Raw genomic sequence first — 15684 nt, forward strand, 5'->3', positions numbered from 1 at the left:
CATTCATTCTTTTATAATGTGCCCTATTATAAAGAAGCAACACTTTGGCTATAGCGTTGAAATGAGTCTTCTGTTAGAATGTGCATAGATGGTTTTAGAGCATGGCTATAGAGACAGAAAGACCTGGGTTCAAATCCAAGCTCACTTTTTATTGTTATTAGCTGAAAAATATCCCACCACCAACAACCCTCAAAAAAGTATGTAAAACAAACACAGGATAACAACTAACAACTCTGCTACTAGCAATTTCACTGATAGATAAAAACATTTTTATAAGTAAAAATTTTCCCAGCAGTCTTTATATACAGCTCTTAAAACAGTACCTGACACATGATGAACAGTGCCAGCTATTAAAATTATTATTAATTAGCAAAAATTGAAAACAATATCCATCTACATAATAAATTGATATAATCATAAAGGTAATTCTATATGTAGCAAATGAATATACCAGAGTTAAATGTATCCATAGCTTAATCTCAAAGATAATGTTAAACAAAAAAGCAAGTTGCAAAAGAACTACAGTAAGATACTACGAATTGTTTAGGAACATATATACAGTACAGTAAAAATATACGGAGATTACAGGGAGAGAAAAAAATGGACGCCATCAGGGGCTTCGACTGAATTGGTAACGATTATTTCTTAAAATGGGAGATAGGTACATGAGGATCCATTATATTATCCTTTATACCTCTTTCTAAGTGTCTTAAATATTTCCTAATATTTTTTGAAATAAGTGGATGCCCTAAAGTGAACGTAAGATTCAAAGATACGAATATATTTTCGTATAATATATTGGCAAAAATATATTGCCAATATATTTGTATATATATGTAATATATGGTATAGGGCTGTACCATATAATCCAGCAATACCTCTTCTGGGTATTTATCTGAAGCATATGAAAACACTAATTTGAAAAGCTACATACAGCCCTATCTATGCTCACTGCAGCATTATTTCTAATAGCCAAGATATGGAAACAACCTAGTGTCCATCGATGAATGAATGGGTAAAGCATATGTGGCGCGCGCGCGTGCACACACACACACACACACACACACACACACACACACAAAATGGAATACTGCTCAGCCATAAAAAAAGATGAAATCTTGCCATTTGAACAATATGAATGGTCCTTGAGGTTATTATGTGAAGTGAAATAAGAAAGGACAGAAAAGGACAAAAACCCTATGATTTCACTCATGTGGAATAAAAAACAAAAAAAAAATAAACCAACACACAAAACAAAAACAAACTCATAGATACAGAAAACAGATGGGTGGTTGGGGGAGGGTAAACATGGGAAAAGAGGGTCAAATGTATGATGACAGATGGAAACTGGACTTTTGGTAGTGAGTACACTATAGTGCATAAAGATACCAAATTACAATGTTGCACACCTGAAACTTAGATAATGTTATTAACCAATGCTACTTCAATTTGGAAAAAAATTAAAATAATACATTTTCTATATGCTCAATAAAGTAGTATACTGGTTTTTCAAAAAAGAACCAATATGAAAAATAGCTTGATTTATAGCGAGGCTACACACATTAGATTCATTCTAAAATGCCAGAATAGCAGTATGTGTCCTTTGCATGTGGGTAGTTCCTCAGATCTATTTAGTAATCAGAAGATGTAAGAAGTACAATGTGGGCAAATTAACCACATTTTCCTACACTGGCTGAACTAGTAACTTATTTTTAACACAAACTCATTCTTAAGCCTTCACATTTTCCTCCTCCTGACACTGTCACAATCTTTGCCTAAGGATCTCTAAGTCTCAAGAATTGTTTTATAAATCACTAAAAAACAAAAATAATAACATAAAAATAAATACCAAACAGTCACGAATAGAACGAATTACAGAGTTATATATTTTAGGTTATTTTTTAATGCTTTAAAAACATATAGTTTAAGGCATAAGAGACAGAATCTGGTAGTACCTATACCTGTCGCGCCTTCCATCTCGAGCACTGCTGTGACTGTAACTGGTACATAGTTTACTGAAGGAAACTAGTTTCAGGTCAAGTTCATTTTCCAGTTGTCGAGCCTGTTTCCTGAGATCTTTAACAAAATTATAAAAGCAAACAATTAGACACAAAAAGTCCATCATACACATAAAACTAACAAAACTATTCTGAACAAAACAAACTAAGAAAATGATCATATATTGATCTAGATTCCCCAATAAAGAAAGTGTTAAAAGGAAGAAGCCAAAGGCGTACCCAGGAAAGCAAACTGTCACTTATTTAAACTTCAGATGGGGCAAACGGGAGAAACAGTGGGGGGATGCAAATTTTCAGGTTTATCCCTAACATAGCTCGACAACAAATTGTTGTTCTAACATCCCCGAAATTATCTGTATAGCAATAAATAATGTTTGTAATTCAGAGAAAACAGAATAGAAATCACAAAGGAACTGACTATGGTTTATGACCAGCATTATATCAATTTACCAGCTAACTTTATAAAAAAAGAAACCATCATTGGTTTTGACAGGGATTTTCCTGTCTCTTTACGTTCCACAGCTTTATTAGGCTTAAGAAATTCTTAACAGAATGACTTAGTGATTGAGCATGAAGAAAAAATAATCACTGACAAAGATAAAAACATTGTCTTTCAATAAACTTACTAAAAGAAATTTGGAGAGGCTGAAATTAACACTAAAAATGTGCTATTAATGAGATCAAATATAGGTATAACAAAAATAAGCATAAGTCAAAAAAAAAAAAACAAAACAGAAGCAAACAAGCAAGCAGAGAAACTTATAGCAGTTTGGCATATATAGATGAACTTGGCATAAGGGGCTGAGTTCTCAGAGAAGCCCCAGTCCGAAAAACTACATCTAGATGTTAAGTGCTCTCATTCATTCATGGTGAGGGGGGTCAAAATAAAAGGGCTGAAATACGGTAAGAATAGCATAAGGATCTCATCTTTCAGGAACACGAAATGCAAACTATTATTTCAATATACTTATCAGCAACCAGAAGTATGAAGAAGCAGCGTAACTACAGTGGAGCATATTTTCTCAGAGACCAAATCTCAGAAGCTCAGTTCAGCCTACAGTTCTGAGATTCTGAGAACTGGCTGGAGGTTTATGGAACCTCAACTCTTTTTTTCCCCCCCAACCCCTACCTTCAGGGTTTTTCTATGCATTAGTAACCACGTAGTTAAAGTATATGGGCACAGAGTAGGTTGTCAATAACAAGCTGCTATGATTATTACAGCTTGGTGCTTCAAAAAAAACAACAACACTACAGCCTAATGGCTCCAAAGAAACCAACAGCAACTTCTACGTAATTTAAAAATATTTTCTAGCTAGGACACACATTTCAAATAGTCATTTTTTTTTAAATACATGTTTTAAACTAGAATCACGCTTCTCTGTGATGAGTAACTGTCTTTTCTAGCAGAAAACGACCAGTACAACAAAAGCATTTTGAAAGTACGACAGGCAAGCACGGATGACCCTAGGATGAAATATCTTAGACCCAGTGGCCGACAGTAGCGAGACGGCTGCTTGTCGTGGTTTCCAGAGGCTGCAGGGGGGTAGCAATAGGTTCCAAGGGAAAGAGGAATCGAAGAGTAGTCTCTATGTTGCAGTAAAGCAAAGAAACACTCGCGAAGCAAACGGTGAGCCTTCTCTATTCTTTGCTCACCCTCCTGGTCCAGGAGTGAGTTTCCCAAGCGCCCACTTTATATTTTCAGTCATTAAATAAAAGTACTTCGCCAAATCACAGGATGGTTTTTTTCGACAGAACAGGTATAGCAAATGCGATCATCATTATACAATTTTCACACTGGTTCTCTGAACTTTCTTTGACAAAACCCATCTCCGGAGCAGAGGGTGCAGTTATTTCCTCTGCCTGCCAATCGCGGACACGACACCCAATCCTCGAAGTCCCAGCCTGGAATCAGCAGCCAAGGGGACCCGACAGGAGACATTCCGCTCGTACAGCTTCCCTCGACGAACCGGACCGACAAGTTCCTCCTTTCTCGTTTCCTACTCAATTGTCTCAAGGCGCGGACGCCTCCGGTCTCCTGCGCTCGGGATACCCTCGTGCAACACTCGTTTCCTCTCCGAGTTCATGCCTCAAGCCCTTCCGTCCGAGTTCCGCTACCCTCTCAACCCAGTTCTCCTCCGGCGAGTCAGGCCGTCTTCCTCTCAATGCCCGCTCAGCCCTCTCCGTCCACCCCGTGCCCTGGATCCCGCTGCCACTCAGGTCAGCCCCCTGCCCCCGACCACTCGGTCCCCGCAGTCCCCGGGCCCGAGGCTCCCCCTGGACAAGCCCCGCCCCTCAGCCCGGCCGCTCCGGACGCCAGGCTCTTTCCTCTGCGGCCTCGTCCAAGACCCATCCTCACTCAACCCCTCTGCCTCTAGGCGAGTCCCACCCGGAGGCCTCGCCCTCACCTTCCCAGTAATTGCTGGTTCCTGCCGCCATCTTTGTTGTCCAACGTCAGTCGGGATAGGAGAGTAGAGGCGCTGCGAGCCAGAGAGTCACCTCCGCGCCTTCTTCCGCTCTGACGCTGGGGCCGATGGGATACGTGAGCTTCCACACACACCGCCACCTGGTGGTCAATTCATCCTTTTACACCTTTCGAGCGGCGAGACTGAAAATTTCAAGTTTAGCACCTGACACTGTCTTCTTTCCCGGGATCATATCCGTTCGCCGTGCCCAAACGTGCATCAGCGCCCTCGCCTGGGCTTATCCCTCTTTCAGCAGGGGCCTACCTACCAGGCTGAGAAAAGAGTCATTCCCAGACACAATTCCCTGTTTCCCTCACCTTTTCTCGATGAGTATCTTCAGCCAGCCTTTTTCCCTTCTCAGAGCCAGTGCTTCTTTTCGTCCCGAGACCCACCGCCTCGTCCTACCTGCGCCTGCGCTCCATTATCCCGCGATCTCCGACACGTGCTCTTCTCCGCTGGCCACCTTCTCCTCTACCTGCAGCAGTTACAGTCCCAGCCCTCTTTTCTGTCCAGCCACAAAATCTAGAAAGTGTGTGTTAACTGCTTCCATGTGCCTCATCTTGTCCCCTCAAGCTGTTTAAACCCACTGTCCAAACCCACCCTTTATAGATACATAAATTATCACAGTCTACTTGTGTCCACATTTTACCAGCTCTAGTGAAATGCAGAAACCTTACCTCCTGTAAAGGTATTTAAATCACACCTGTCCTTTTACCCACTCCCATTTATAATTGTCTTTAATCTTTCCTCTACATTCATTGAGAACCACATTAGATAAATGTTTTAATTTTCACTGCAACTGTCAAACATAATTTGTAGAACTCAAAAGAAGAAAAGCCTAGTGTGTTTACCCATATTTTACTCTGCATTTTTCTTCCTTCCTTCCTGATGTTCCAAGATTCCTTCTTTTGTCATTTTCTATCTGTTGCAAGAACTTCTTTTAACCATTTTTTACAGTAGGTCACCTGGAGACCAATTCTATTAGTTTTTCGTCATCTGAGATTGTCTCGATTTCCCCTTCATTCCTGAAAGATGTTGTCGGATATAGAATCTGGGAAATCTGACAATTTCTTTTTTTCAGCACTTGAAAAACACGACAATTCCTCCTGGCCTCCACAGTTTCTCATGAGAAATTGGCCTGTTACTAGAATTGCTTTTCCATTATAGCTAAGGCATCTTTCCTCTCTCATTGCTTTCAAAACTTTTTTTTAATTTTCAGAATGTGGGGACAGAGCCCCGGAAAGCAGTTTCCAGGCGCTCTGCCTCACATAGAAAGGTGCTGGCTCAGGTAGTAAATGGCCATCAACTGTGATCAGATGGCCATCAGCTGTGGCTAGTTGGCCGTCAGCTGTAACCAGTGAGCCACTGGCCACTAATATAACTGCTGTGGCTACGCCAGCAGAAAATGGGGGCTAGCAAGAAGATGGTGGCTGAGCCTGCAAGCGGAGCAGTGAGGGTTGTGGACAGTGTGGATCCAGTCTCCGGTGAGACTATAGTGCCGCCAGCGAGAATATAGTGGTATGACTCCCCTATCTATGGCTCCGTGGGTGTTCCTTTTTGGCCTCACCACGTCCTGCGTTCTTATGTGGGGAGCGGAACCAGAGACCCCACAGGCCAACCCGCACGACACAGGTTGATTATTGACTGGTAACTGGAAAAAAAATCTGTAACTCCCATGGGACTATTTCTGTTTTTTTTTCTTTATCCTCCATCATTTGATATTGTCCTTTGATAATAAAAGTAACTTTTCATTGGATGCTGTATATAACAGATTACAATTTGTAGTAATCATTTGGGGCTCCAGATGATACCTTCCTCCAGAGACAGCGCTGCTTCTTACAGGCAGTTCAGGTAAGGGCACATCAGCTTACTCCAGGAAAGCGTGGAACTAAGACCAAGTGGGACTGTATTTTTTGTAAGAATTGGTCTGTTTCTGATGAGTCCTTACTTCTAATGTGTAGCCACACAAGTGCCCTAACAAAGCCTACTGACCAGTACCCTCTTCCTTGATAGGTGCTGAATTTATAGTCTTCCTGACCCACTGATATTACCTAAAGCTTCTACTCCGGTTCTCTGCCTCTTGCCTGGCTTCTCTGCTACTAAGTGTCTCTCTTATTCACCATTTACAAATCAACAAATACCTCAAAGTGAAAACTTTACTATCATGTTCATGCTCGAGCTCCCTTTGGTCTAGGATCTTGATGTCCCATCAGTTCTTGTTACCTTAAGTAGCTCTCCAATCCTTCAAGCAGTTTTTTTTTTTTTAATACAGCTTTTCTAATTGGTCTTGTTGGGAAGGTCTGTTTTAATCCAATCCACTCATGACTGAAAGTAGAACTAAATTTTTATTATTTCTAATTCACCAGTAGATTATTTTGTATTTTCCACATACACAATCATACCTACCAGTAATGACAAATTTATTTCTTCATTATCAATAATCATGTTATTTATATTCTCAGGCATCATGACTGAGGTCTCTTCTGTCAATAGAGCAAAGTTTAGGTATTTGAGTGGGGTTTTTGTTTGTTTTAGGGAGGGGTTTTAAGTGCTATAATATTGCAGTTCTCATTTATCTTGCAGGACTCTTGATTTTCCTCTTTTGCTTCTTTTCTCCTTCATCACCTAAATGTCAAAGCAGGCTTCTCCATTCTTTCCCATGTTTTTCCTTCAGCAGAAGCTATGTGTTTCAACACTGCCCCTTTAAATCATGACTGCCCATTTAAATTGGGTTCACTCTGAAGTCCCTTCCCTATACTTTGTGCTCTGATCTCCTTGAACACGATTTTGAGACCATTCAGACTTAAGGTGGAATTAATCTTTCAGGCAATAGTTTAGACCCACTTTAGGCCCTTTCGCTGGCATCCCTCTTCTGTCTTTCGTGCAGTTTGTCTCCATCTGCTTTCTCTCCACATAGCCTGCCCTGGGGTGGGGCTGGGACAGGCATATGAGAGAATATGCTGAGATTTGGTGATTTTTCTCATTTTATCCAGTCAGTTTGAAAATTCTCTGCCTTCAAGTTATGCTAAGTGTGGTTCCTGTATAGATTTACTTTTTCGTTCTTCTTTTTTTTTGCATTATTTTGAAATGAAATATTGGGAGACAGATAGCTTAGGTTGACATGAATCTTTTCAGCTACCTGGAAGTTCACCTTCATTCTTTTTTTAAGTGTGTTTTTCCAGGACCCATCAGATCCAAGTCAAGTAGTTGTTTCAAACTAGTTGTGGAGGGAGCAGCTCACAGTGGCCCATGTGGGGATCGAACAGGCAACCTTGCTGTTAAGAGCACCACGCTCTAACCAACTGAGCTAACGGGTCGCCCCTCACCTTCATTCTTGAAAGATGTGTTCAATATAGAATTCTGTTGGAAGTTATTTAATGTTTTCCCCAGCACTTTCAAAGTATTTCACTGTATTCTGTTTTCCATTGTTGGGAGTGAGTCTAATCTCTTAGTCTAACTGCTAATACTTTGAACTTAATTTATTTTCTCTCACTGCTTTACTCATTGTTTCATTTTTGGCACTCAGCAGTTTCACTGATGTGTCTAGGTATGGATGTTTACTTTTTCTTGCTTGGATTGTTTCTTTAATATATGATTATCAAACATGTATTTGTCTTGTGTTAAAATCCACATTTTTACCCTCTCCTTCCTATTTGCTAACTTTCAGCCTGTGCTACCTAAGAGAGAATTTCTATGGATCTGTCTTCTAGTTCATTGCTTCTCGGTGCCTAATCTGCCATTACAACTATCTATTTAACTTTAGTTTCTGTACTTCCATTTGTGAAAGTTCTATTATGTGATCGTTTTCTGTGACAGTCTCAGACTTATATTTTATTACTTTGAAAACAGTTAAGTATATTTGTTTTACAGTTGTTTTACAATGTCAACATCTGAAACCGGTGTAGAACTTTTTCTGCTTTCTCACTGGTAGTGTCTTATTTCTCAACATGATTGGTTATCTTTGTCCATATTTGGTCATTGCCCTCGAAAAATTGTGAGGTCTCCAAATCTAGGATGCAGATACCTTCCACTAGAGATCTGACTTAAACTCAGTCTCCTAGAAGTAGTACCACATGGCTTAACACCTGGATCCCCAAGCTATGCATACCTGACACATTTCCTATGCCCCGTCCTTTCCAAATGGATTCAAGAACTGCTGAAAACTACACACAATTCTTCCTCTTTTGCTCTCCCATCATCCACATCCTCCAAATAAAAACCCAGCAGCCAAATCTGTATTATTTTTGCAACTTTTTGTAAATCTAAAGCTATTCTAAAATTATTTTTGAAAAACCCAGCAGTCATCCAATTCATCCATTACCATTATTGGCCCGCTCCCCATCTATCCTATTCCCTAACTATCTTTAGGATCAATTCTTCTGGGCATCTTCGTATCTTTCAAGCGCTAAATCAAAAACCTGTTTGATCTTAAAAAATAAACTCTTGCTAGGAACCATACAATACATAATAAGTGACAATAATAATTATTTGGAATAACTTCAAATACTTGAGATTAGTCGTGGTTCAGATCTAGCAATCTGGATCTTCCCCTGGACCCCTTCACTTTGGCTCAACCTCAATGACAATCACAGAATATAATCCATATTATAACAATTTCTAATTAATCTGTATCTCTTTGTACATGTTCCATCTAAAATCTTCACCCGTTGCTTTTATTTTCCACCTACAGCTTTCTCACTGCCTCTTCATATTGCTTCTAAATGAATCAAGTCTTTGCTGAGTTTGAGGCATCCATCTCAATATCGTACTCCCACTTCTAGTTACCATAGTTTCAATCGAATCGATCTTCTCACTCTCTTGGTTTCAGACATCTTCCAGGATGGCCTTGAAACTTGAACATCTTTCTACTCCAAATCTTACTCGCCTCACCTACATTTGTTTACACAGTAATAGGGAATTGGATTCCATCTAACCCCAACCAAAATGCCAAAACTTACCAGGCTTGCTGTTAACATTGTACTGATTAATGTAAGGTGGAAATTGTGATACTAAAGTTACAATTGGGCTTTATATGCTGATTTCATTGCTTTTACATTGTGGGTAATAATTAACAATATATATATCTGAGGTTTGCAATAAATAGCATAATCAGTTGGCATTCTAACTGCAAGTGAGAATAAGAGATAAAGACCTACATGATGACATTCATAACTGAGTAGTTATAACTGAGTAGTGTATGAGCATATCTGAGTAGTGCATTAGCATTGAGCTTTGCCGAGAACAATCATTTTCTAGAAATCTGAAAAACTGAACATAACCAAATTACTGTTCATGATACAAACCAAAAGGTTCTTGATTCCGTTATAAGAAAATGCCTGACAAAAATTCAGGACAGTATTTCAAACACTGGGGGGAGGGGGGAAGAACCATCATCACTGTTGAGACTTCTTGTAGCAGTTAAGGCTGTTTTCATCAAATAAGCATAAATACAATCTAATTTTATTTTAAAACAAATCTGAAGCATTTGGCACAAATTTAAAAACCTTACTGCCATGCTATAGACAATCTACCACATAATGGAAAATTTCATAGTTTTTTTCCTTTAGTATTCACGTCTCAGGATTTTTTCTAAATTAAGAAGACTGCCTGTAAACAGATCTTTGTTCACATATTTGATAAAATAACTTTCTTTCAAAGGGATCAGAAAACAGCAAATGATGCTGGTTGCCATCGTCATTCAATTCCAAGTCAAATATTATATTGGGCCCTTTGCTAACATTATTTCCCTTAGTTCCCATTACAATTCTATCAGGTATTATTCCTTAACCAGTAGAGAAAATGACACTCAGATAATATTAAGAAACTTGTATAAAAAAACAAAGTCACATAGGGAGCAAGTGGCAGAGCCAAGAATCAATCATAGATTGGTTCAACTTCAAAGTCCAGGGTCAAATTTTTATGCTATACTTCTTCTAGAGCAGACTTTCTTTTTAGAGGTCTTATTAAGACCTGGTATTATATAATATTATATTACATTACATTATATTATAGTTAAATAAGACTGAGTCTTATATTAATTTTCACTCCAAAAGACGCATTAGAGCTGATTGTCTGGCTAGGTTTTATTTTCAGGAAAACACTGTACAGCTAATTTCCATTTCTATTTCCCTGGTCTGGACTGAGTTCCTTGTCAGCAGAGCCCATGTTGCTTATGTAACTTTGTTTTCCCAATTCCTACTGGAGCAGCAGTATCAACAAATTATTGCTAAATGAATTCATCACCACTGTGCCGAGGAATGTCATGACAAATTATTCTCACTGGATTCATCTGTGAAAAGGACCAACTTTTTAACAAACAAGTTTAAAATGGGCATATTAACATTTCCATGGCCAGTTCTGTGGTGTTCATTGTGGAATGATTAGACATATGTCGACTGGGCTGGCTACAGACAGAAAGGAGAAATGTGGCTATTATCTGATGTGATTATTTCAGAAACATAGTTTTCTTTTGGGTCAATTCATGATGATAAAAACACTCTACACTCTACAGGTAACACACTGTATTCCTAGCCTAGCACTATTTTTCTTCTTGCATAGGTAGAAAAGCTAAATACATAACTTACAAGTTGGAACAATACGTTTTCTGGTCTATTGCTTTTGAAAAGAGATTATGAGACAAAACACAAAGAAAGACAAACATCATAAAATAACTTTTATACAGGATTAGTAGATCTGTTTACATATAAAAAACAGAAAGGACCTCATTACAGTTAGATTTCACATAAGTTACACAGATTGACTTTTTAAAACTATGATTCAACTTTGTTTAAAGTCCCCTTTAAAAACTTCATTTTGAAGGCACAGTGCATGAAATAAACCAAAGACTGAAGCACTTGAAATGAATGAGTGTTGGGCACCTCATATAAATAGCTATAGATTGTTCTGGAGCTGGGGAATGTCACTCTGAAAAAATGGAGAGGTGAAAAACTGATTTTTAATCAGAGTATAACAAAATATCATTATGTCATACCTCCAGAAAATCTGCAGCATGGCCAGAATAGAATGTAGCTAGTACACTCATGTTATGCTGTTTATAAAAGTCATAATCATACATATTTACATAATTTATATCCAGTTACCTCAAAATGGTAGCCTACTTTCAAATTTCATAATGTATTCTGTCAAATCAAAATCAACTAGGACAGTATGCTGAAAGTCAAGTGGAATATTGATTATTGCCAAAACACAGAAGAAATGGGTGTTGGGAGATACCTCTTTATGAACTGGAAATCCAAGTTCAGTTGACATTAGTCAGGGCTCTAATCACCCCCCCTCCAAATCTGCTTTAAGACAAATCAGAAACCCAGATAGTCATCAAAAAGTTGCTAGATAGAAAATCACTGAACATCAACCACAGTGGAATTTTTGTACTAACAATAAAGTTGCTGCTGTTAAAAAACAATTCTAGCAGAGAACCATAACATAGGGCACAAATTCAGCATTTATAGCCCAGAAGCCTTTAATAGAGCAGGGACAAAACCTGGCACAAGTGCATTTCTGGTGACAAGAAAATAAAAGTATTTACTGCTGAGAATAAATGAAAATGGAGGAATAGGTCATGGTTACTGAGTAAGCTGGTGTTAGCTCAGAAACACAATAAGCTCAGGCATAAGTACTACCTTTTATTTATTTGTCAACTCATAATTAGTTTTAAGTTCAATATTCATTAATTCAGCAAATCCCATTCAGGTGAAAGTTGCTGAAGATAAACCAATTGATCACACTGGGCCTACTATACATTATGTTTCCTCTCTGGAGGATGACAAAATCCCAAAGCAAATTCCTTCCAATGAGAATTGCAAGCATTCCTCCACTGGATGGGATCCCAATCACTACCCAAATGTTCAGCAACATATATCAAAACCAAAGAGTCTTTCCTTCTGAAATTAACTTGAGTTTATCTTTGAACTACATCATCAGTACAAATACATTTACACAGGCAGACACTTTGCACATTACCTACTCAATCACTTTGCTTTTATTAAGGAGCTGGGAGAGAAGAAGGCTTACAAACTGATCACAGGACAAAAAAAAACAACAAAACAAAACAAAACCAAAACCCATGCCTTACGAGTAAAGAAAGGCACAACTCAGGATTGGGCAAATTTCTTAATACTGTGATACTTACTTGCCTCCATGACTCCAAGGAAATGGAAAGTCTCTAGGAGAAACACTGAAAAAATGCATTCCTCATCCCATATGGCTTCAATGCCTTAAGCAGTCAATGTGGTCTAATATTAGATTAGATCCACAAATAAAAGACAAAGCAGGGCAGAGAACACAGTCCTAGTAGTCACGATCTGTACATTCACGTTAATAGGTAACACAGGCTGAGAAGGCCCTGTTTTCTAGGATAATGCATTACATAGAAATTCATTAAAGATTCAAGATTCATAGCAGAATTTGGTTTTTCGTTCAGAAAAAAAAAATGATAAAAAGAACTACTTGTACGTTCATTTCTAAAAAAAATTTATACATGCTTAAAAGGGGTGGAATCCAGCCACTGTGATGTACAGTTAAAGACATGTTTAATTCAAGAGAGAAATGAATTTATAAGGCATCCTCTAGCGAAGACCTAATTAACTACAGGCTGTAACATCAACTTTGTTTCATTTCTACCTGCAATGTCTCAAGCAGAGCCAGCCACTCATAGGCCCTTTGTTTGTTTTCTGACTTTTCATTCTTAAAAATAAAGCTGAAAAGACCACATCATCCCCTTAAGGAAAATGTGAAATATTATTAGAAGCAATTAAATCACGTATATTTCATTAAGTATTAGCACCCCACCAACACTGTTTCATGTATGTGCTGGGGTAAGAGTGGGGTGGCATGGGCTCAAAATTTAGAGTTGTTAATACCAGAATGGCTTAACTGTGAACAACCCAAATTTATCACAGGTACTCATTAATAAGTGCCATGACTTTGTTATTCCTGCTCAACCAAATCTCTTTTTATAAAGCCATTTTGGGTGCATTCCTTACAAAACCTGGTTGAATGATCTAGGTGGGTGGTAAACCACTCCACAGGAAAGCTTTGGGATGATTGATGTATTAATGGATATAGAATACAATTTGAAAGGATGAGAGCAAGTTTTTTGATCCCCTGATTAGTATAAGTTCAGCAGCAACTTGGCCATTAAAACATTCAAAGGTATTAAACCATTAGATCATTGGTAAGACTCATACTTACGAAAAGCATCACTTCCACTGAATAACAGACACAATAAAATGCAAATCTTTCAGGTCTTTTAAATAACCTCTTGTCACCACAGTGTCATAGCACACAGCAGTTCATAGTTTACATTTTTTTAAATGGAGGGAGCCATTTTAAATGCTTTCAACTGAACTTTTAACAAAATTGGTTGATCAAAAAGAGACTGTCAAATGAAACATTAGGACCAAGAACCCAATCACTTGCAGAGGTCTATATAAGACTGACCAAGCTAGTTCAATAACAGTATGCTATTCCAAGGCATAGTTTTGGGCTGGAGTATGAAATGTAGTTATTTTGTGTTCAAATGTAGGGTAAGAATGTGCAAGTAGGTTTCTTCCACACTTCCAGATACTTTCAGAAGAATTCGTATCTTCTAGATTGCTGGGTAATCTGAAAACCGTAAGTGTACAACATAGAAAAAGGTTCAAATTTGGGAAATATTAAAGAGTTAAGCATTCCTAGAATAAACTAGTGCTTCACAGATAAAAGCAGCAGCACCTGTGGGTTTTTACCAAGTTAAAAGATAGGCAACATGAGTTTTAGCTTTTGCTAGATCACTCTCTTAGCTTCATTCAAATAGACATTTAGATCTTTTACAACAAAGTCAACAAGTTCTCCCTTAAAAAGGGGCTATTTAGAACTTTGCTAAACCTTACAAGAGAGGTAGTGAAATCCTGCTTAGAGCATAGCCTACCAGTTCTGATCTAGCCTTGGAACAGGTAGAAAGCAAATGCAAAAGCCCATTTATTCATTTCCTAATATTATATGTTTAAAAATGAATTCAGCCTCCATTAAACCTGAATAATGGGAGAAACTCCAGCTATTTAATAACTAGAGAAAAGAACTCCTCAGTAGGTTGAGAAAACCTCGAGTTTTAAAGCTTTATGTCAGATTCTGACTGCTGTCCCTGCCTTAATGATTCTGGATTCTTTTGGCCATTTAAAATAAAGAAAAAAGCTAAAGCCACTAGTAAACACCTGATGTGCAAAATACAACATCCACTAGTTGGCTTTTGTACTTATAACATAAGCTCCGACAGCTTATCTTAAATTAAAAAAACACACAAAGTGGCTGTCCCATCTCTGCTGCATAAATAGAAAGCAGATTTCTTTTTTTTTTTTTTTTTTTTAAAGGTAAGAGTACTTTAAGGAGGGGAAGTTCAAAACTGCCAGCCAAACTCACAGAGAATACAAATTTAGCAAGTTAACTTCCCAAAGCTCTTTGAAGAAGCAAGATAGTCTCTCTTCTTAATGCAGTGTCTCCCAAAAGGAACTGTAATTTTGCTTGGTACTGATGCTGGGAGATATGCAAGGTGTGCGTTTCAATGTTTGCTGGAATATAATGTTTCCTCTTCAGTGTCTGTTTCATCCTGGAACTCATGGCTTAAGAGGGACTTCTTGGAGCCGGTTGACATCATGCGAATTTCATCTTCATACTCATCATGATGCTGCCTGAGCCGATGAAAGCCATCCTTGTGTCTGTTAGACTTGATTGAGCAGATGCACCAAATAATGCAAGCTGTTAGGATCAATGCCGACATGGTGGCCCCTGAGAAACAAAACCACGACGTGAATGGTATTATACTTTCAGGATATAAATAAGCAGCTTCTTACAATGGCACTTCTAATATTATAGTATGCCCTTCATTTGTTTTATTTTTATTTCATGTACTCAAAAACCTTTCATGATTACAGAAGCAGTACGTTTATAGTATACTAGAAAAAGATAAGCAAAAATACTAAAAACCAAACCAAAAGCCTCACATCTTCACATTTCCGTTACCTCAAAATCATTTTTAACAACCCTAGGCATATTTTCCCAGATTTTTCTTCATGCATGTGTATGTATATAACTCATATATTTATTTTTCATTTATTACAATGAAATCAAACTGTTACTGTTCTGCAATTTATCAATGACTTCTTTTCGTTTCCAGTAAATTTTCATCTCATTCAAAGCCTCTCATTTAT

General features: G+C 38.1%; 2 protein-coding genes across 6 annotated transcripts in view; both read right to left on the bottom strand.

The window, feature by feature from the left end:
- GOSR1 (golgi SNAP receptor complex member 1) overlaps positions 1 to 4581 on the bottom strand; it is a 39696-nt gene extending 35115 nt beyond the window's left edge. Inside the window, exons 1-2 of one of the 4 annotated variants that reach the window (XR_013991822.1) lie at positions 4424 to 4520; positions 1962 to 2076 (exon numbers count right to left, since the gene is read on the bottom strand). Coding sequence is in view for 2 of the 4 variants with exons in the window: in XM_081027070.1 (XP_080883196.1) it covers positions 1956 to 2076; positions 4424 to 4454 (152 nt within the window). In the remaining 2 variants the exon portion in view is untranslated. Of the gene's footprint in view, positions 1 to 1955; positions 2077 to 4423 lie in introns of all 4 variants that reach the window. The other 3 variants (XR_013991823.1, XM_081027071.1, XM_081027070.1) reach the window with 3 other exon arrangements.
- A 6559-nt stretch (positions 4582 to 11140) lies between these two features.
- Positions 11141 to 15684, bottom strand: part of CPD (carboxypeptidase D) — a 64073-nt gene continuing 59529 nt past the window's right edge. For both annotated transcript variants that reach the window (XM_081027830.1, XM_081027829.1), the window contains one exon: positions 11141 to 15262. In XM_081027830.1, coding sequence (XP_080883956.1) covers positions 15036 to 15262 — 227 coding nt within the window. In that variant the 3' untranslated portion in view covers positions 11141 to 15035. The remainder of the gene's footprint in view (positions 15263 to 15684) is intronic.

The sequence above is a fragment of the Rhinolophus hipposideros genome (assembly GCF_964194185.1).
Source record: "Rhinolophus hipposideros genome assembly, chromosome: 20".
In the NCBI taxonomy this organism is placed as follows: domain Eukaryota; kingdom Metazoa; phylum Chordata; class Mammalia; order Chiroptera; family Rhinolophidae; genus Rhinolophus; species Rhinolophus hipposideros.